At 51.2% G+C, this 19,927-nt stretch overlaps 2 protein-coding genes across 4 annotated transcripts; one reads left to right on the top strand and one right to left on the bottom strand.

Moving 5' to 3' along the window:
• Window positions 1-369: 369 nt before the first annotated feature.
• Window positions 370-6,214, top strand: vdac3 (voltage-dependent anion channel 3). 2 transcript variants are annotated; one of them, XM_066714163.1, is made up of 10 exons: window positions 371-498; window positions 2,776-2,886; window positions 3,355-3,426; window positions 3,637-3,686; window positions 4,108-4,260; window positions 5,012-5,064; window positions 5,206-5,433; window positions 5,554-5,704; window positions 5,833-5,890; window positions 5,979-6,214. In XM_066714163.1, exons 2-10 carry the CDS (start codon window positions 2,790-2,792, stop codon window positions 6,068-6,070), a joined length of 954 nt encoding a protein of 317 aa, XP_066570260.1. In that variant the 5' UTR covers window positions 371-498; window positions 2,776-2,789; the 3' UTR covers window positions 6,071-6,214. The 2 variants fall into 2 exon arrangements, with proteins under 2 accessions (XP_066570261.1, XP_066570260.1); XM_066714164.1 differs by lacking the exon at window positions 2,776-2,886 and having other exon boundaries at window positions 370-498.
• Window positions 6,215-6,982: 768 nt separating this feature from the next.
• Window positions 6,983-19,671, bottom strand: ikbkb (inhibitor of nuclear factor kappa B kinase subunit beta). Of its 2 annotated transcripts, none has more exons than XM_066714161.1 (22): window positions 19,212-19,671; window positions 18,651-18,762; window positions 17,181-17,275; window positions 15,930-16,047; window positions 15,753-15,822; window positions 14,984-15,072; window positions 14,740-14,829; window positions 14,507-14,631; window positions 13,955-14,062; window positions 13,086-13,215; window positions 12,704-12,898; window positions 12,479-12,593; window positions 12,166-12,289; window positions 11,925-12,076; window positions 11,673-11,734; window positions 10,143-10,246; window positions 9,917-9,966; window positions 9,740-9,839; window positions 9,415-9,562; window positions 9,113-9,240; window positions 7,448-7,547; window positions 6,983-7,365 (listed from the first exon to the last, which is right to left on the bottom strand). In XM_066714161.1, exons 2-22 carry the CDS (start codon window positions 18,753-18,755, stop codon window positions 7,318-7,320), a joined length of 2,256 nt encoding a protein of 751 aa, XP_066570258.1. In that variant the 5' UTR covers window positions 18,756-18,762; window positions 19,212-19,671; the 3' UTR covers window positions 6,983-7,317. The 2 variants fall into 2 exon arrangements, with proteins under 2 accessions (XP_066570258.1, XP_066570259.1); XM_066714162.1 differs by having other exon boundaries at window positions 18,651-18,757.
• Window positions 19,672-19,927: the final 256 nt, after the last annotated feature.

Raw genomic sequence — 19,927 nt, 5'->3', positions numbered from 1 at the left:
GAACCGAGTCACTAAAGCATCATCTCTGGTGATGGAGGGCCAATTTCCGGAGGCTGCAAGGAATGGGGCGGCCACAGTCGAAAATGAACCACCAATGAAAATGAAATATGTCCCAAATCATACCTTTTTGTTTCCTATATATTTCTGTTAGGGGACATTTATGAAATGTAATTGTTGTTTTATTATTTTCCCCCATATTGTATGTGCAATTTGTAACAGAAAATCTTTAGAAAGTGTAAAAATATAGTAAACGTTCAGAAATGGGGGGGGGGGGTGAAGGTTGGCTTTGGGGGGCCGCATTTGGCCCCCGGGCCGCCCTGCAGAGAAGCGCACCATCACCAGTGACAGCGGCCCGCCTGCAGTGCGCAGGCGCGCCCGGCCCCCGCGCATGCGCAGCCGCGGCCCTGACCTCCCTCGCTCTTGCCGCTGGTTTCTCCTTCATCCGCTCCGCAGCGACACAGCACGCCCGCCCGCCCGCGCTCTCTCGGCTCACTCACGGTAAGCAGCCCGGGGAAGCGACGCGGGGCTGGGGAAGGTCGCTGCGCCTGTTCCGCAGAGGCAGGGCGAGAAAGACAAATAGTGGTTTTTGTGGAAGCCCGGGGGTTGAATATGGAGGATTGTGCAGCTCGGACCACAGGGGCCTAGAGCCCAGCCGAGCCGGGTGCCGCTCGCAGGGGTGTCGGGCTCGCCTGGCCGCACAGCACAGCTCGGCGCACCGGTGGCAGCGGGAGAGTCGCCCGCCCCTCGTCTGTTTTAATATTGTTCAGTCGTCAGGGAAGGTGCTGTCGGGAATGCCCTCTGTCTGTCTGCACCGCTTAGCACACAACACACTAACCAAGACTGGAAAGACACAGCAACCATAATAATAATAATAATAATATTGTTCTTATTTTAACAATAATTATTCCATAGCAAAACTCGGGCCATTGTGTGCGCTGGCAGTGGGCGGGGGTGGGGAGGGCTGACAGACTCCGGTGCTATAGTATAATCTGGGTGCCGTTTCATATTCAGCCGCCCAGGCGATGCAACAGTGGGGATCCCGGCTGGCAGGAGGCGCCGTGCCGGCCGCAGACGCGGGGCTCAGGCCCGTGTGTCCGGAGTTTGTCCTGCGCCGAGGGGCCGCTGTGTGCGGAGCGCTGGCGCGCATCGGACGGGAGGGACCGCACTCCTCCACTAATTATAACTCGGATTAATGATGGTCGCTCCTCCTACACACACCTCACTCGCTGACACCCACCTCCTGCTGTCTGTCTGGGATGAAGCAGAAGAGTGTAGCTGTCGTGTGGCCCGAGCTGCCGGCTGTGTTTTTTGGACAGCCCTCTAGTCTACAGCGCAGTTTATGATTATTTTTATTATTATTATGAATGTTTATCTCTGGACAGTGGCCTTATAGGACGTACTGTACTGTAGTTGTACACTGGCCTGTGCTCCACTATACGGTGTGATGTCCTGTCCTGTCTGAACTACATATTATGTAGGATCTGTCCTGTATTGCGTGTGTCTGTATTGTACAGTGTGTGCAGTGGATTAATTAAAAAGCACAACTGATAGTGCTACTACTGCCAGACTAGTGACATTTACTATTCCAGCTGACGGCAGAATGGACTGGTTCTGGCAGCCTGGCACCCAGGCTAGCGCTGTAGGGGTGTCACACAGCCCTTCAGTAAAGTCTCACATGCTATCATAGTGATAATTGTAGTAGCAGTAATGTTTACTGGGGGGGCAGTGTGCAAGCTCAGGGTGGGGGTGGGGGTCTCTATTGCTTAACTCTAGTGGTCACCTGAGTCCCAGTGTCATGTTGCACTGAGTGTTAATTATAGCATAGAGCAGTGGGGGGGTGCATTCTCCTCACTACACTGTGAGTGTCCAGCCTTGACTGTAAAGCACAGAGCACCTCACACACACACACAGAGCAGAGTCCCAATGTCACAGTGTACTTGTTATACAGTACAGTGCTTCATTGCTGTTAGAGTAGGGGGCTGTGCTGTAGTGACAATGCTGTTAAGAGTAGGGGGCTGTAGTGTAGTAACGGTGCTGTAACAATAGGGGGCTGTAGTGTAGTAACGGTGCTGTTACAGTAGGGGGCTGTAGTGTAGTAACGGTGCTGTAACAATAGGGGGCTGTAGTGTAGTAACGGTGCTGTTACAGTAGGGGGCTGTAGTGTAGTAACGGTGCTGTTACAGTAGGGGGCTGTAGTGTAGTAACGGTGCTGTTACAGTAGGGGGCTGTAGTGTAGTAACGGTGCTGTTACAGTAGGGGGCTGTAGTGTAGTAACGGTGCTGTAACAATAGGGGGCTGTAGTGTAGTAACGGTGCTGTTACAGTAGGGGGCTGTAGTGTAGTAACAGCTGGCAAGTGTGTTTGTTGCAGTGTGTATTAATGAGTGAGTGTGTTAGTGAGAGTGTATATTGTGTGCACTGTGTGTTAGTGACTGTGTGTGTTGCCATGTGTATCACTTAATGAATGTGTGTTGCTGTGTCTATTAAAGGGATAGTCCTGCCATTTCTAAAATCACAGTGTTGTCTTTGTTATTGTGTAAGATACATGCCACTCTTCCAGTTCGAGTCCATCATATAAGAAACGTGTTACAGTATAAAATGTAAAACTTACCAAATGGCGAATGTCAAACTCCCATGCAAGCCTGGGTGTGTCGTGTCAGAACATCCTGGAAATCACAAAAACTACGCAGCACCAGGTCTGTCGCTCCCATGGCAACCAGTATCAAGTCACCTCAGTGTCAGCGTCTCATGGTCTTTCTCCTTGATCGTAATTATAGTTTCCGTAGACAACATGCCTTGCTGTGCCCACGGCTGCGGGAAAAACAGTGAAGACGGCTTCTTTTTCACCTCCGACAACAGAGGAGATGAATCCACAGGGGAGCTTGCAAGTAAGCAATCCCACATACCAAAACAAGAGCGAAGCAATGTGCAGTGATCTCTGTGATCGCCTACGCTGCTGTGTGTACATTCAGTAATGCTGTGTGTGTGTGTGTGTGTGTTCGCAAGGTCAGTGGTAACTCTTATTCCAGTGCAATCTGCACAATGTAGTTAGGTTTGTTTTGCAATAACAAGGGTCGTTTAAGATAAACGCTGTCCCAGCACTCCGACCTGAGGTGACCGTGCCACCGGCCAGGAAACGATACTTGTCATCATAACAATCGCTTATCAATATTTTTGCTTATATTTAGTTCAAACTGAAATGAAAACATTCACTTTTGTAGGTACCCAAGCACAACGAAAAACATCTGTTCTCTCTGTAAAGCCTCTGAGAGTTGAATTTATGGTTTTTGATTTCATGTGTGTGTTTGGTGCAATAAAGTGTTTTGTAAAACTCTCTCCCTCCCTCCCTCTCCCAGGCAACATGGCAGTTCCTCCTTCATACGCCGACCTGGGAAAGTCCGCCAAGGACATCTTCAGCAAGGGCTATGGTGAGCACTGACGCTGTCTCGCAGACACTGAGATTAACACTGACTGCCAGCACTGCCCAATGCACAGACAGGGAACACAGCCCTAAGCTCCGTCACTCACTCTTAATGGATGCAGGGGGGTTAATGGAGACCCCCCCCAGGCCCTAGGAGTGTGTGTGTTATCGGACTGTATTTCCAATTAATATAAACATCCTGCTCTCTCTCTCTCAGGCTTTGGTGTTGTGAAGCTGGACTTGAAGACCAAGTCTCAGAGTGGAGTGGTGAGTCTGTGTCCCCGTGTGTCTCTGTATGTCTCTGTGTGCCGTCTGCACAGCCGCTCTTGCCGTGCCCGGAGGGGGCGCTGTGTGTTCTGTGCACTGGGCTGGGCTGCCCTGTCACTGTGAGCTCACTGACAGCATCCACACACACAGGCAGCCCAGCCCACCCTGTCCTAACACTACCTTCTCTCTCTTCTCTCTCTGCTGCCACTCTGGACCTCACTAACAGATGGTAAGGGGGTGAGAGTGCGTGAACGTGTGTGTGTGAGAAAGAGTGTCTCTAAGATTGTTGCTGCTGACTGTACCAGTGTAACTGTACTGTGTAGACTGCTCTCTCTTTCGTTCAGGCTATGAGCAGTGTTAATGCAGGCAGCAGGCAGCCTGTGTCTGTATTCACTCATTCCTCCCTCTCTCTCCCCGTCAGGAGTTCTCCACCTCTGGCTCCAGTAACACAGACACAGGGAAGGCGGCTGGGAGTCTGGAGACCAAATACAACATGAAGGACCTGGGCCTGAGCTTCAAGCAGAAGTGGAACACAGACAACACGCTGACCTCCGAAGTCACGCTGGAGGACCAGGCAGGGCAGCCCGCCAGCACACCCTCTCTCTCTCTCTCACGCACACGCCAGCACACTGACACTCTCTCACGTACATGCCAGCACACTGACACTCTCTCTCTCACGCACACGCCAGAACACTGACACACTCTCTCTCTCACGCACACGCCAGAACACTGACACTCTCTCTCTCTCTCTCACGCACATGCCAGCACACTGACACTCTCTCACGTACACGCCAGCACACTGACACTCTCTCTCTCACGCACACGCCAGAACACTGACACACTCTCTCTCTCACGCACACGCCAGAACACTGACACTCTCTCTCTCTCTCTCACGCACATGCCAGCACACTGACACTCTCTCTCTCTCACGCACACGCCAGCACACTGACACTCTCTCTCTCTCACGCACACGCCAGCACACTGACACTCTCTCTCTCTCACGCACACGCCAGCACACTGACACTCACGCACACGCCAGCACACTGACACTCACGCACACGCCAGCACACTGACACTCACTCACACGCCAGCACACTGACACTCACACACACGCCAGCACACTGACACTCTCTCTCTCTCACGCACACGCCAGCACACTGACACTCTCTCTCTCACGCACACGCCAGCACACTGACACTCTCTCTCTCTCTCTCACGCACACGCCAGCACACTGACACTCCTCTGTCTCACTGGGAAGCACCAGTCCAGCAGCAGAGTTGTGTGTTGTGACTCCTGTCTGATCAGTGTGTTTTCTCCCTGCACAGCTGGCCAAGGGGCTGAAGCTGACCTTTGACACGTCATTCGTGCCCAACACAGGGTAAGTGACCCCCTCCTGAGACCATTAAAACGTGACTACGCCATTGCTGACCTTCCCATCACAAGCACACCAGCCACACACTGGCACGCCCCTCTCTCCCCCTCCTTGCTCTTCATCCCTCCCTCTCTTCTCCCTCCTCAGTAAGAAGAGCGGGAAGCTGAAGACCGGCTACAAGCGAGACTATGTCAACCTGGGCTGTGATATCGACTTCGACCTGGCGGGCCCCACGGTGCAGGGCGCGGCCGTGCTGGGGTACCAGGGCTGGCTGGCCGGGTACCAGATGGCTTTCGACACAGCCAAGAGCAAGCTGGCACAGAACAACTTCGCCCTGGGCTACCGGGCAGCGGACTTCCAGCTCCATACCAATGTGTGAGTGAGGGAGGAAGGGGAATGTGCGTTTGTCTGTACAGCAAAAGTAGCAGGAGGCTGCAACTGATGCCCTGATTCAGTCTGAAGAAAGTGGAGTGACTCTCTCTCTCTCTCTCTCAGTAATGATGGTACGGAGTTCGGGGGCTCAATCTACCAGCGGGTCAATGAGCAGCTGGAGACTGCTGTCATGCTGGCCTGGACCGCCGGCAGCAACAACACGCGGTTCGGCATCGCAGCCAAGTACCAGTTGGACAAGAAGAGCTCCCTGTCTGTGAGTGCAGCACTTTCTAGAACACTATTACACTTTAACCATCTACACAAATGTGTACAACACTATAAAACTGTACAGCTGTGCACCCGTCTGTCTGCCCTGACGTCCGTCTGTCTGTCTCCCTGCAGGCCAAAGTGAACAACGCCAGCCTGATCGGAGTGGGATACACACAGACCCTGCGGCCAGGTAACCACACACCTGTACTGCAGGCTTCACAGTAACACGCACACACACGCAGCAGTGCATGAATCGGTTTGTCCATGTCTCTCTGCAGGAGTGAAGCTCACTCTCTCTGCTCTCATCGATGGGAAGAATTTCAGTGCCGGCGGCCACAAGGTGGGCATGGGCTTCGAGCTGGAGGCCTAGAGAGGGAGCAACAGACGGACACAGAGAGACGGGACCTCCCCCGAGCCACCAGTGAAGCCAATGATCTCATCTGCACTCCACGACACACTCCCACCATCCACACACACACACACACACACACACACACACACACACACACACACACTCAAAAGCACTCTCCCTCCCTCTCCCACTCAACAATAATCACACATGCACTCAGCTCTGGGCCTTAGCACAGACGGATCTATGTGTGTTTCCAGTTCAGCCTGAGTTCGTCTGGGTTTATCCGGGTCTCGACTCAAGCGAGTTCCCCCGCCTGTGTCCCACTCACACAGCCGCGGTGTGGAGTCGAACAGGCATGACCACCCCCGACACCCAGTGACGCTGCGCTCGGGTCTTCACAGAGGGAGAGAGGCACAGCCTGTCACCGCACTGTCCGTGATCTACTCATCATCAGTTATTATTATTACCTGTGGGTCTGTTGTCTGGCTGAAGCCCCCATGTGTTGATTTAGTGTAACTGTGGCTGCTTCCTATTATTATTACTATTATTATTATTATGACTGTCTCTGGCTGTGTCCGCTGCCCTGCGTTGGCATCTGTGTTGTGTTGGGAACTCTGAGCTGCAAGCCATTTAAACATTTAATAAACATAAAAAAAAAAAACCACCAAAAAACTATTTAATTTAAGCTCACCTCTGCAGTGTCTGTTTCTTGTCACCCTCCTGTCAAGCCATTCCTCAGTCTTTCCCAGGCTCCTGATTTTTGCTACCTCCTCTTTCTCTACTGTTCTCTTTCTCTCTTCCCCCTCTCCTGGGCTCATGACTGACCGCACAGTCCCAGCCCCTCTGTACGCACTGAGCCCTGTCACAACAGCGGGCCGATAATGACAGTGAAATCTCCAGCTTGCATTTAAATAAATAGGCCTTTATCAGCACTGTGTACACAGTCTTTATTACAAAAATAAAATGGCCTCCCCTCCCCAGGATTAAATGGCAGCTTTAAAAATACATAATGTTTTACTTAAATTGTTAATGTATCTGTTTTACTATTAAACCAATTAAAATACACATATTACTTTCATTACATAACTCTGTAAAAGCCTTGGTGACCGTATTCACAAGCCTGCAGTGCAGGATCGTTGCCACAGGAGGGTGCGTATCCGGCGGCCGCGCTGCACCTGCAGGTCAGTCACAGCGAGGCTGGGAGAGAGACAACCCCCCCCCCAGCACTTGGACAGGAGCTGCGGAGTCACAGCCATCTGTCTCTATCAGGAAAGATTGTCCGCTGTGGACAGCCAGCACCACTCTCTGAGAACCTGCAGGGAAAAGAGTGTCGGTGTGAGTGCGAGTGAGTTAGTGTGAGTGAGTCTGTGTACGTACGTGCGTGCGTGTGTGTACCTGCATGTCTTGCTCCTGCTCCTGCAGCGTCTCCTGCACCAGGCTCTGCAGTCGGCTCTCAAACACGCGACTCTCCTCAATCGCCAACACGGACTCATCGCTACACAAAACACACAGCACTGTCACTAACAGTCATCGCTACACAGAACAACACACAGCACTGTCACCAAGAGTCCTTCCTACACAACTGCCATTCGCACAATCACTACACAGCTGCTGCCTTTCTCACTGTCTCACTATCTGTCTGTCTCTCACTCAAATTCAAATTCAAGGTGCTTTATTGGCATAAAGGTTGGCCCAAACATCATGGAGAACTAACCACAGTTCTTCTGTGGATTTAGGATTTAGTTGCTTCTCTCTCTTCATGTCATCCCAGACAGACTCGATGATGGTGAGATCAGGGCTCTGTGGGGGCCATACCATCACTTCCAGGACTCCTTGTTCTTCTTTACACTGAAGATAGTTCTTAATGACTGTCGCTGTATGTTTGGGGTCGTTGTCATGCTGCAGAATAAATTTGGGGCCAATCAGATGCGTCCCTGATGGTATTGCATGATGGATAAGTATCTGCCTGTACTTCTCAGCATTGAGGAGACCATTAATTCTGACCAAATCCCCAACTGCATTTGCTGAAATGCATCCCCAAACTTGCAAGGAACCTCCACCATGCTTCACTGTTGCCTGCAGACACTCATTCGTGTACCGCTCTCCAGCCCTTCGGTGAACAAACTGTCTTCTGCTACAGCCAGATATTTCAACTTGTGACTCATCTGTCCAGAGCACCTGCTGCCATTTTTTTTTGCACCCCAGTTCTTGTGTTTTCATGCATAGTTGAGACACTTGGCCTTGTTGCCACGTCGGAGGAATGGCTTTTTGGCCACAAGTCTTCCATGAAGGCCACTTCTGACCAGACTTCTCTGGACAGTAGATGGGTGTACCAGGGTCCCACTGTTTTCTGCCAATTCTGAGCTGATGGCACTGCTGGACATCTTCCGATTGTGAAGGGAAGTAAGCATGATGTGTCTTTCATCTGCTGCAGTAAGTTTCCTTGGCCGACCACTGCGTCTACGGTCCTCAACATTGCCCGTTTCTTTGTGCTTCTTTGAAAGAGCTTGGACAGCACATCTGGAAACCCCTGTCTGCCTTGAAATGTCTGCCTGGGAGAGAGCTTGCTGATGCAGTATAACTACCTTGTGTCTTGTTGCTGTGCTCAGTCTTGCCATGCTGTATGACTTTTGACAGTAAACTCTCTTCAGCAACCTCACCTTGTTAGCTGAGTTTGGCTGTTCCTCACCCAGTTTTATTCCTCCTACACAGCGGTTTCTGTTCCAGTTAATGATTGTGTTTCAACCTACATATTGAATTGATGATCATTAGCACCTGTTTGGTATAATTGTTTAATCAAACACCTGACTATATGCCTACAAAATCCCTGACTTTGTGCAAGTGTACCTAGAAGAATTGATGCTGTTTTATAGGCAAAGGGTGGTCAGACCAAATATGGATTTGATGTAGATTTTTCTTCTGTTCACTCACTTTGCATTTAGTTAATTGATATATATAATCTATTAACATGTCTTACTTTACAGCATTTTTTCACACCTGCCTAAAACTTTTGCACAGTACTATATACATGTGCATTTTCATACACTCTGTCTCTCTCACCGGGCACAGGCAGGGTCCAGGCTGGCTCTCTGGGGGCGGCAGAGCAGGGAGTGGGGGGGCGGGGTACCGTCTGCACAGCTGGGAGCCCCCCCCTCAGGACTGCCACTCACAGGACTGCGCACCTTACTCTGAGAGAGAGGAGGGGTCAGTTGAGCGCAGTATAGAGCTGTTGAGAGCAGCACAGTACAGTATAGAGCAGCAAAGAGCTGTACAGAGCTACATATAGCACAGTCCAGTACATCCCACAGAGCAGTGCGGTCAGTGGCTCAGCCGGTCAGTGAGGTGAGAGGGTATGAACTCACACAGGCCACCTTCAGCAGGTTCCAGAGCTCCCTCTGCCTCCTCTCCTGCAGTGACATCACCGTGGCCTCGTTCTGAGCCATCCACTCCACCACCCCCTTCACCCGTGGCATCAGCTCTATCACACGCAAGCGGCACACCACCGTCTTACTGAGGGGGAGAGAGAGAGAGTCACACCACCATCTTACTGAGAGAGAAAGAGAGAGAGAGAGTGAGAGGGAGGGTCACACCACTGTCCCACTGAGAGACAGACAGACAGACAGACAGACAAGGAGGGAGGGAGACACAGAGACAGACACACAGGGTAACAGACAAACAGACACACACCTGAGGTGAAGGTAGAAGTCCTTGATCTTCTTCTCATAGAACTGAACTGCCTGCACCACCAGCCGCACCACCTCCTGACAGTCACCACTGCAGCGCTGGTCTGCAGACAGAGGGTGGGGGGTCAGTGTGTGTGTGCGTGTATGTGTGTGTCAGTGTGTGTGTGTGTCAGTGTCTCACCTCTGGTTTTTTCTCTCAGTTTGCGGTACAGTTCCATTGCCTTCCCTTCACTGTGGGGGGAGAGGGAGAGAGAGAGAGGGATGTCAGTATCAATCCCTCCATTAGGCACACTGTACCCCACACCCACCCTCTTCCTTCTCTGCCCCAAGGACTCCCATATTTTCCTTTTCTCCTTCCCCTTCCCCTTCCACTTCCACTTCACCCTCCCTCCCTCCCTCTCTCTCACAGTGTGTCCAGTGCCTCTCCATATCTCCAGGGGTATCTCTGTAGATCCACAATGTGAGTCTGCAAGGACATCATCTCCTCATCCAGCTGCTGCACCTCCTCAGCCTGAGAGAGAGAGAGAAAGAACAGAGTTCTTCACTCAGGGGTGCGGGAAGTCAAGTTTCTGCTCTATGCAGATGACCTAGTCCTGCTGTTGTCCACAGAGCAGGGGCTGCAGCAGAACCGGGCCCTGCTAGAGCAGTACTGTCAGTCCTGGGCCCTGGCAGTAAATATGAAGACGACAAAAATAATGATCTTTCCAAAAAAGGCCAGACCTCAGGGAAACAAATACCACTGCACTGTAGGCAGCACTGCCCTAGAACACACCTCAGACTACACTCACCTGGGCCTGACTCTCAGTGCGTCAGGGGCTTTAACCTGGCAGTGAAGGCACTCAACGAAAAATGCAAGAAGAGCGTTTCACACAATCACAAGAAAATTCTATAACATTAATATTCCAGTCAAAATCTGTCTCAAACTAATTGACAGTGTGATCCAGCCCATTGCGTTGTGTGGTAGTGAGGTATGGGGTCCACTCAGTCAACAGGACTACACTAGGTGGGACAAACACCCAATCGAGACCCTGCATGCTGAACTCTATAAACACACTGCAGGTGCACAGGAACACACCAAACCACGCCTGCAGGGCAGAATTAGGCCGTTACCCAACTCTCATCAACATCAAGAACAGAGCTCTCAAATTCTGGATGCACCTGAAGAAAAGTGAGTCAGACTCACTCCAGTACCAGGCTCTCCAAACCCAAACCCTGAAAAGAGTCCCTGAAGCTCACGGCCCTGACCCCCACTAACACTGCGAACAGAGACCAGCCTCAGGTCAGCACTGCATACCTGCCCCCAATCAAAGTCAAGCACATTATAAAGATAACCAAAACCTTCTCTCTGGATCATTGGAACAATGAAACCAAATCCCAAAGCAAACTGGTATCTGGCCCTAAACAGAGAATACACCCAGGCAGAGTCTCTCCTCACTATCAGAGATACGAAGCAGAGACGGATCCTGACCCAGTACCGGCTCAGTGCCCACAGCCTGGCCATAGAGACGGGCCGACACAGGCAGACCCGGCTGCCCAGAGAGGAGCGGCGCTGTGGTCACTGCGAGACAGGAGAGGTGGACACAGAGACACACTTCCTCCTGCACTGCAGTTAATATGCCCAGATAAGGGACACAAACAAAATAATAAAGGCCCACCCAACCTTTGACAAAATTGATAAAAAATCTCCTCCTGTAAATCTATTTTCTTTTTTCTAAAATTTATATTTTATTTTTCTGTACTTTAATACATTTTATAAGGTACTGTGATTTATAATTATATTATTTATTTTCCATACATGTATGTATGTTCAGTTGCTTTGGCAACACAAATTTGTTGTCATACCAATAAAGCTCCTTGAATTGAAACAGAGACACACAGACAAGATAAGCGATTAAGATCGTAGTTCAGACAGGCAAGGTAAGGTAGTGATGGATCACCTGCCCACAGCCCAGTGCTGTCTGCTCCATCTCCTTCCACACGAGCATCATCTTCTCTGAGGCTGGAGGGAGACAGAGAGAGAGAGAGAGAGAGAGAACGGTTAAAACATGTCTGCCTCCCTCTGTTCTGTACCCCTCCTCTCCCCTCTACCCCGTCCCCAACCTTCTCTCTCCCCGTGTCCTTCACGGGCTTTACTTCTATCCCCCCTCTCACATCCATCCCTTTCTCATCCCTTCTTCCCCTCTCAGTACCAATGCCGCTGCCCCGCTGCTCCTGGTACTTGTCCATGTCGATGTGCAGGCTGGTTCTGAAGAAGTCCAGTTTGGCCCGCAGGCGCTGGTGCATTGAGATCATCTCGTTCTTCTGCTTGGACAGCGACCCATTGTGCCTTAGCAGACTCATCCTGAGAGAGGGAGAGATGAGACTGTTATAGGGCAGGAGGGGCAGTGGGTGGAGGGTTGAAGGTATAGAGGGGTGTATATAGCGCCTTACAGAGCTGCCTTCTGGCCCTGCAGCAGCCGTTGCCAGTCCTCCTTGAGGGTGCGGATACAGTGCCAAGCCTGCCCCATCGTCCTGCGCAGAGCACTGTAGGACAGCATTCTACGTGGGTCTTGCTCTGCGCAAACGCAGACATACACACACACACACACACACACACACACACACACAAAGAGAATGAGAGATGGGTTAGACACATGGACATGGGGACGGAGACAGACGGACAGACAGGAAGGGTCAGACAAGGTTAAACACACATAGGAGACAGACACAATACACTGACAGACAGCTGGACAGAGGGACTCACGGACGAAGCGTATGTTGTCGGGCAGGGGGCGGGGCGTGAGCTGCGGCTCATAGTCACAGCGGCTGCGGTCGAACAGGAAGACGAGTGGCATGTCGCAGCGACGTCCATCGATCAGCTGATCAGAGCGAGAGGGAGAGAGAGAGAGAAAGGTCAGAGGTGCCCTTGCGCCGCCCTCCCCTCTCTCCTCTCCCCTCCCCCCTCCCACCCTCTCTCTCCGCTCCTCACTCTGTAGTCTACAGCGCACTGGGTGGCCTCTTTCTCAGGGTCCAGGGCCACCCCCGCCTCCAGCAGCAGCTCCTGATTGGCCGTCTCGATGCCCGTCCTGGCGGCGATGCGCTCCTGCAGGGAGGCCACGCCTTCCTCCTGCTGCACCGGGAATGTCAGCATCTCCGCTGTCACCATGTTAAGCACGAACACCAGCTGAGAGAGAGGGAGAGAGGGAGGATGGGGGTAGTGGCAGAGGAGTGGGGAGGGAGAGAGGTAAAGAGAGAGAGAGGGAGGAAGGGGTACATGAAACAAAGATACAGAACAGTAACAGTGTCTGCCTCTCATCTCTCCTAGCTGCCTCCTCCCAGGCTGCCCCAGTCTGGCCCAGCCCCGCCCTCACCTTGAGCTCCAGGATGTGGTCCAGGGCGGTGAAGCAGCCGTGGGGGCCAAACTCGGGGTGGGCGCCGCGCTCCCGTGAGTTCCAGCGCATCATCATCTGCAGCCAGCTCTCCAGCCGCTCCGCCAGCAGCCTGGGGGAGTGTGCACCAGTTTATCAGTATATATTAGGGCAGCCTGGATTAATCGGGTATATTAATGAACTAATTGATTGATCAATATTTTCTCTATTTATTCGAACAGATTTTTATTTAAAAAAAAAAAAAAATTAGAATACCTACAAGAGCCCAAACCGCTCATTTTAACCGACAGCTCTTTAAACGCTGTGGGATAATGAAAGCCAAGCGGTCGAATAAACAAATGGAGTAGGGTATTTAAATGGAAATATGAACATAAAACAGTAAAAAGATTGGTATAAATAATATCAACACTTCTTTAAACTTGGATTCGCAAAGAAACACTGACGACAAGGAAAGGTTTTCTGTTGCATCTGCAAGCAATGCTTTTCTTACAAGCACGGTATGAGTAGTTTACAGTGTCATGTGTGAGCAAAGCATGCGTTTGATGTAGCGATTATAATTTAGTTGCTGATTATAATGATTTAGTGTTTTTTCTTCCATTCCCGTTCACCATTGTTATACTGTAATATCAATGCCTACTATTTATAAAAGTATTACTGTATGGCCCATTGATTAAGCAATCAAATATTTTAATAAACTGTATCAGTGTGTGTGTGTTTCTGTGTGTGTGTATGGGTGTCAGTTTGTGTGTGTCAGTGTGTGTGTGTTTCAGTGTGTATGGGTGTCAATTTGTGTGTGTCACTGTGTGTGTCAGTGTGTGGAGGTTTCCTGGTGGCGGGCAGCGCAGGCTCACCGGTTGAGGTTGTTGGGCTGTGGCAGGTGCCTGGAGAAGTGCACCTCCCCCGCCAGGTCCTCAAACACCACAATGTCATCTTCCTCCTTCTGCTTCAGCTTTGTGTGCCTGAGAGAGAGAGAGAGAGGGAGGGAGAGGGATGGGGGGGGGAATATTGTACATAACAATTCATATCCAATCTATGTCATCATGTCAAAGGCCTGACTGCACAATGACTGTGTGTATTGTTCCTCATCGCCCAGTTCCTGAGCACTGTGCCAGGCTCCAGTCCAGTCCCACCCTGCCTCTGTCAGTCTCAGAGAGGGAGAGAGTGAAAGATGAAGGGAGAGAAAGGAGAGGGAGAAAGGGGGAGAGATGAAAGGAGAGGGAGAGAGGGAGAAATGGAGAGAAACATGAAAGGAGAGGAGGAGAGGGAAAGAGGGAAAGGGAGAGCTGGGGTGTGCAGAGATTAGCAGACCGGCACCCCCCCAGTAACAGGAAGAGGAGGAGGAGAGATGATAGGAGGCAGTTATCAGGGGTGGTGGGGGGCAGTTGGCAGGGCAGGGTATTTACCAGGGCACGGGCTGCCAGCTGGGCAGGAAGGGCCGGAAGCCAGTGATGCACTCGAACACCAGAGTGCCGAAGCTCCAGTAATCCACTGTCACTGTGTACTTCTGCTGCTCCAACAGCTCTGGGGCCTGAAAGCGGAGAAGAGAGGGAGAGATGGAGAGAGGAGGAGGTCAGAAATGCAGTTAATTGACTTTTATTTGAATTTGAAAGGGAGAGACTGTCCCCTGTGGCCTCACCAGGTACTGCAGTGTGCCCACAAAGGAGGTACACAGGCTGCTCTGGTCCAGCTCCTTGGCGTAACCGAGATCAATGATCTTATGGATCAGCTGGGAGAGGGAGAGAGAGAGAGAGAGGGAGGGAGGGACAGAGGAAGAGGAAGTATTGCTTATTACAGTAAGGCAATCTATTTTTAAGCACTGGCGAATCCTGTGCGTGTCAATGTGTGTAGCTGTGCGTGTGCTGGCAGCGTCAGGCTCTCACTCTCTTCTCCCCCTGCTGCAGCACGATGTTCTCGGGTTTCAGGTCCCGGTGGATGATCCTGTTCTTGTGGAGATACCGCAGGGCAGAGGCTAGAGAGAGAGAGAGAGAGAGAGAGAGAGAGGAGACATGCTCAGTCACACTCACTGACACACGCCAATTCTGCGAAAAACTGACAACCTTGTGAGGCAGGATGGAGTGACGGATAAGGAAGACGGGAGGAGAGACGGGGGGGGGGGGGGCAGGCGGAGGTGACTGTGGGTGGTGATGTCACAGTGCTGGGGTGTCTGTTGTCTCTATGGAGCAGGGAGGTGAGTGGCTCAGGTTTCCTGGTATTACAGGATGAGCCCCCCCCTCCCCACTGAGCTGGAAGTGCAATACAGTGACCTAATCACCCCCCCGAAGAGAGACACTGACACACACTCACCCACTCACACTGACAGACACACCCACACACATATTAACACACACTAACAGACACACAGTAACACACACCCACACACACACTAACAGACATTCTCACACACACACTAACAGACACACTCACACACACACAGTCACTGAAACACACTCACACTAACACACACTAACAGACACACCCACACACTCACCCACAGTCACTGAAACACACACACTCACACTAACACACACACACACTAACAGACACACCCACACAGTCACTGAAACACATTCACTCACACACTAACAGACACACAACACAGGCAGGCAGACAAAAACACACGGATGGACAGACGGACGGAGAGTGGCTCACAGATGTCTGATAGCAGGATGAGCACAGATCCCTCTCTCAGCCCACAGCAATTCTCCAGAGAGTTCAGATACTGTGGAGAGGGAGAGAGGGAGTTTTAAAACACAGATTAACGCATGTGCCCTATTCTCTCTTTAAGCCCCTCTGCCCCTCTCTCTCTGCCCTCTCCCTCCCTCACACCTTGCGCAGGTCTCCTCCCTGGCAGTACTCCATGGCTAGCAGGGGCAGGTCATTGGTGGCGAGTCTCTGCAGCTCCTGAGGTACCTCCCTGGCGGCCACCACGTTCTCATGGCTCAGCCTGAAGGTGAGAGCAAGGGACAGAAGGGAACGTATTGATTATTTTTACAGTTGTCACAAGATGGACAGAAGGGACAGAAGTGCATGCCATTATCCCAATCTGATTTCCCTCTCTCTGTCTCTCCCCACTCCCACCTCTCTCTCTCCGATTCAAAACAAGCTTTATTGACCAGTTGACACAGGTGTGGCCAAAGTGTTAATAGACATAGTAAAGAGGGAGAGGAAATACAGTAAACTACAGATGAAGCACATACATAAAGGTCTCTCTCTCCATCCCTCTTATCTCTCTCTGTGCCCTGTTGCACTACAGCGATAAACATGTTTTTATTAGCTACAGAGGGAACAAAAATAGCCACACACTTTTACAGCCTCCCAAAAAACAATTAATAAAAATACAGTACATGTTTCTATTGTTATAGCTTCCAGATGTTGAAGGTGTGGGGCATCACAGGGCAGGGAGAGGTCACAGGGTACAGGAGCAGCGCTGGGCCCATCTCTCTCTGGCCTGCCTGACTGAAACACTGACTGACTGGCACACTGACTGACTGACTGAATGGCACACTGACTGACACACTGACTGACACTCTGACCTCTCTGCTGGTTAGCAGAGGAAAGCCAGTCCCCCACCCCCCCACCGCAGCTGCTGTTGTTGTTTACAGCTCAGACAGCAGCCCAGTGGAAAGAGGGAGCAGCTTCGGGAGATAATTACAGCTCTTTAAAAAAATAATAAAGTAAAATAAAAGATATAAATATACATAAAACTATAAAGCATAAAGTGAAAAACCACAGCTATTTTGGTCTGGCAGAGACAGGGCCTGGGTGCAGATGGCCCTGTTTGTCCCTCGCTGGCTTCCGTCCCTGTGTCTGGGGTTGTGTTTGGTGTGTTGTGTTGTTTCTGTTTTATGACGTTTCCTGACGGGACAGACAGTGTCTGGGCCACAGGCGCTCCCCTGCACCCACGCCCCCCCTCCCCACACACACAACCTGCCACCACTGTCACACTGCACTGCAACCCCAACCACAGCACACACACTCACACTGCACTGAACTGTACTGTACACTACATTATTTTGCACTGCACTCCTGTGTGTTTCTCTGCATCTCTTTCTCTCGTTCTCTCTGCCCCGGACTCACCTCTTCATGATCTGGATCTCCAGACACCAGCGCTCCTTGTTCCTGGCGCTCAGCTCCTGTCGGCATTGTTTAATGGCAATCTGCTCCTCAGTCTCCTAAACACACAGACACGCACAAGACATTCACACATACAGACCCACATAGACATACATACACACACGCACACAGATATACACAGTCACGCACACATACACACAGAGATGCACACACGCACACGGACACAGACACACACACGCACGCACAGAGACAAACAGAGAACGATGGGAGAACAGTCAGTGTTTTTTGCACAAGGAGACAGCGTGGGAAGGTCACATTATCACCCATTTAACCTTCTCTCTCCTTCTCTCTCCTTCTCTCTCTCTCTCTCTCTCTCTCTCTCTCTCTCCACAGAGCGTTTACTGGTAACAGGCAATGCGCCCCTCACCCCCTACACATGTATATCCAGTGTGTGTGTGTATCAGTGGGTTCAAGATGCACTGCAAGCCTCCAACTCCTGTTCCCGTTTCCTGCACACAAGGGCATCTACAGAAGACACACAGTAACACATAGCATCACACACACACGGCAGACTGACAGACACAGACGCAGCTGTGAGTGAAGTCTGACAGACACTGCTCCCCTGCACTGACACCAGCGGCCATCTTGAAAGTGCACCAGCCAGCGTACAGCATCCCCCAGAGCATGGGCCAGACAACCGAGAGCGACTGACACAGCTGGGCCTGTGGCAGGCTCCCCTCACAGGAAGTGTGCAGGGGAAGCGAATGTCTGGGACACAGTGCAGGTGTGGGATATACAACAGTTCCCCGAGGAGGATTTCCACTGCCATTTTCATGTTATTGTCTTAATTGTTATTGTCTTGTGGTGTGAAAACAGCTCCTCTGCACTCTTCCCAGGGTTGGAAGGCTTTGTGGCTGGCGCTGGTTGATGATGTCACTGTGGCGCTACCATGAAGAGTAAATCTAATCACTCGCCCCTGTCATTAAGGGTTTCAGATCCTGTCCTACAGGCGTGTCCAGGCTTGTCTGGGTCAAGGACACCCCCGTCAAATATGCAAAATAATTGTTCCTAATAATAGTATAAATGGTATAGGGTGTCAGTCTTGGGACGTGTTGAGTGCTGGGAGCCACTCTGTCCCACATGGGCAGACCCACCGCTACAGCTGTGCGCAGCCCTCTCCCTTGGCCCTGTCTCACTTCCTTCCGCCGATTCCAAGTCCAGTCTGACTGTCGCTCTCTTTTTATTTCCATTTCGTACACACACAGGCTGAGCACATTCCGGTGCATCTCATCACCAGGGCACAGAGCACTCACAGGAAGAGCAGAGAGGATGAGAAAGACATTCACAGGAAAACACGCCTTGCCACACCTTGCCAGCTCCCTCTCCTTCTCTGCTCTCCCGAGAGCTGAGAGAGACCCCCGGGGGGAAGGGGGTACAGGGTGAAAGGGGGTGTTGGGGGGGGGGGCACAGTACCTTGTTCTGCCAGCGGATAACGTTGCCGAAGCCCCCGGTGCCGAGCCGCTCCTTCATCTCCCAGGGGCCCCAGCTCTGCAGAGGCTGCGACAGCGGCCGACTCATCACTGCGCTGAGGGAGACGGAGAGAGCCTTGTTCAGTCCAGTGCAATTTAATACAGTCTGTTACAGTACAGTGCAGTATAGTACATTATAGTACAGTGTAGTATATTGTATTACAGTGCAGTATATTATAGTACAGGGCAATATAGTTCAGTAATGTGCAGTATAGGACCTTGAAGAATAGAATAAGTTGTGTTTGTATTGTATATGGGAAACAGGACGTACACACACATGTACTGGCCTCTCGCACACATATTGCACTCTCGCTCTGTGTGTGTGTGTGTGTGTGTCTCTCTCTCTCTCTCTGTGTGTGTGTGTGTGTGTGTCTCTCTCACACACACACACCTGTCTGCAACATAGCGTCAGAAAGGAGATCCAGAGAGGGACAGAGAGAGAGGGAGGGCGACGGGCTGTCAGTCCCGCAGTGCCGCAGACTGGGCACAGGTAACTACGGCTCACCTGCCGGGGTCTGGGCGCTGCCTCCGGGTCCGAGTCCGGGTCCCGCTGCGGTGAGAGGGGCGCTCTCCTCCAGCGCCGAGGCAGCAAGCGGGCAAGTGTGCGCCGGGCTGACGGACCTGCGGGCTGTGGATGCGCTCAGCGGTGCATTCCCAGCAGCATATGGCGCCGGACCTCCTGTCGTGACTTACTGAAGTGCAAAAACAGTGACACTATATTGATCAAAGGTGATCTTTGTGTCCAAAAGGGCGGAAGGGAGTTTGTTGATAGTTTCGTTTGTGTTGTATTTTTCTTGGGCAGTCATCTGAACGCAGCAGAACTCAATAAGAACAGTACAAATCTCAATAATAGTAGTAATAATAATAACAATAACAATAATGCCGATGAAAAAGAAGCTTATTGTTTCTGTGTTGGGCTGCTCGGCGCTACTTCCTGAAAGCTGTGTTTCCTGTCAGTCACATGGGCCGAGCGCGCCCCGCCCCCACACACGCAGGGAGCGATGATGTCATCCGATGACGTACAGCCTAATGAAAACATCATCATAAGATATATTATGTACTACTGCTACTACTACGTAAGCTGCATAGTACTATAACATAATATATTACTCTAATACTTACATCCTATCATACGATGCATACTGAATTGCTGATATCAAAAATGTAAGTTCTGATATCATTTATTTATCACATTTTCTGATATCAGCAATTGTATTTTTC

Source organism: Amia ocellicauda, chromosome 9, assembly GCF_036373705.1.
Source record: "Amia ocellicauda isolate fAmiCal2 chromosome 9, fAmiCal2.hap1, whole genome shotgun sequence".
Classification (NCBI taxonomy): Eukaryota; Metazoa; Chordata; class Actinopteri; order Amiiformes; family Amiidae; genus Amia; species Amia ocellicauda.
This window is presented reverse-complemented; position numbering and strand designations above follow the sequence as displayed.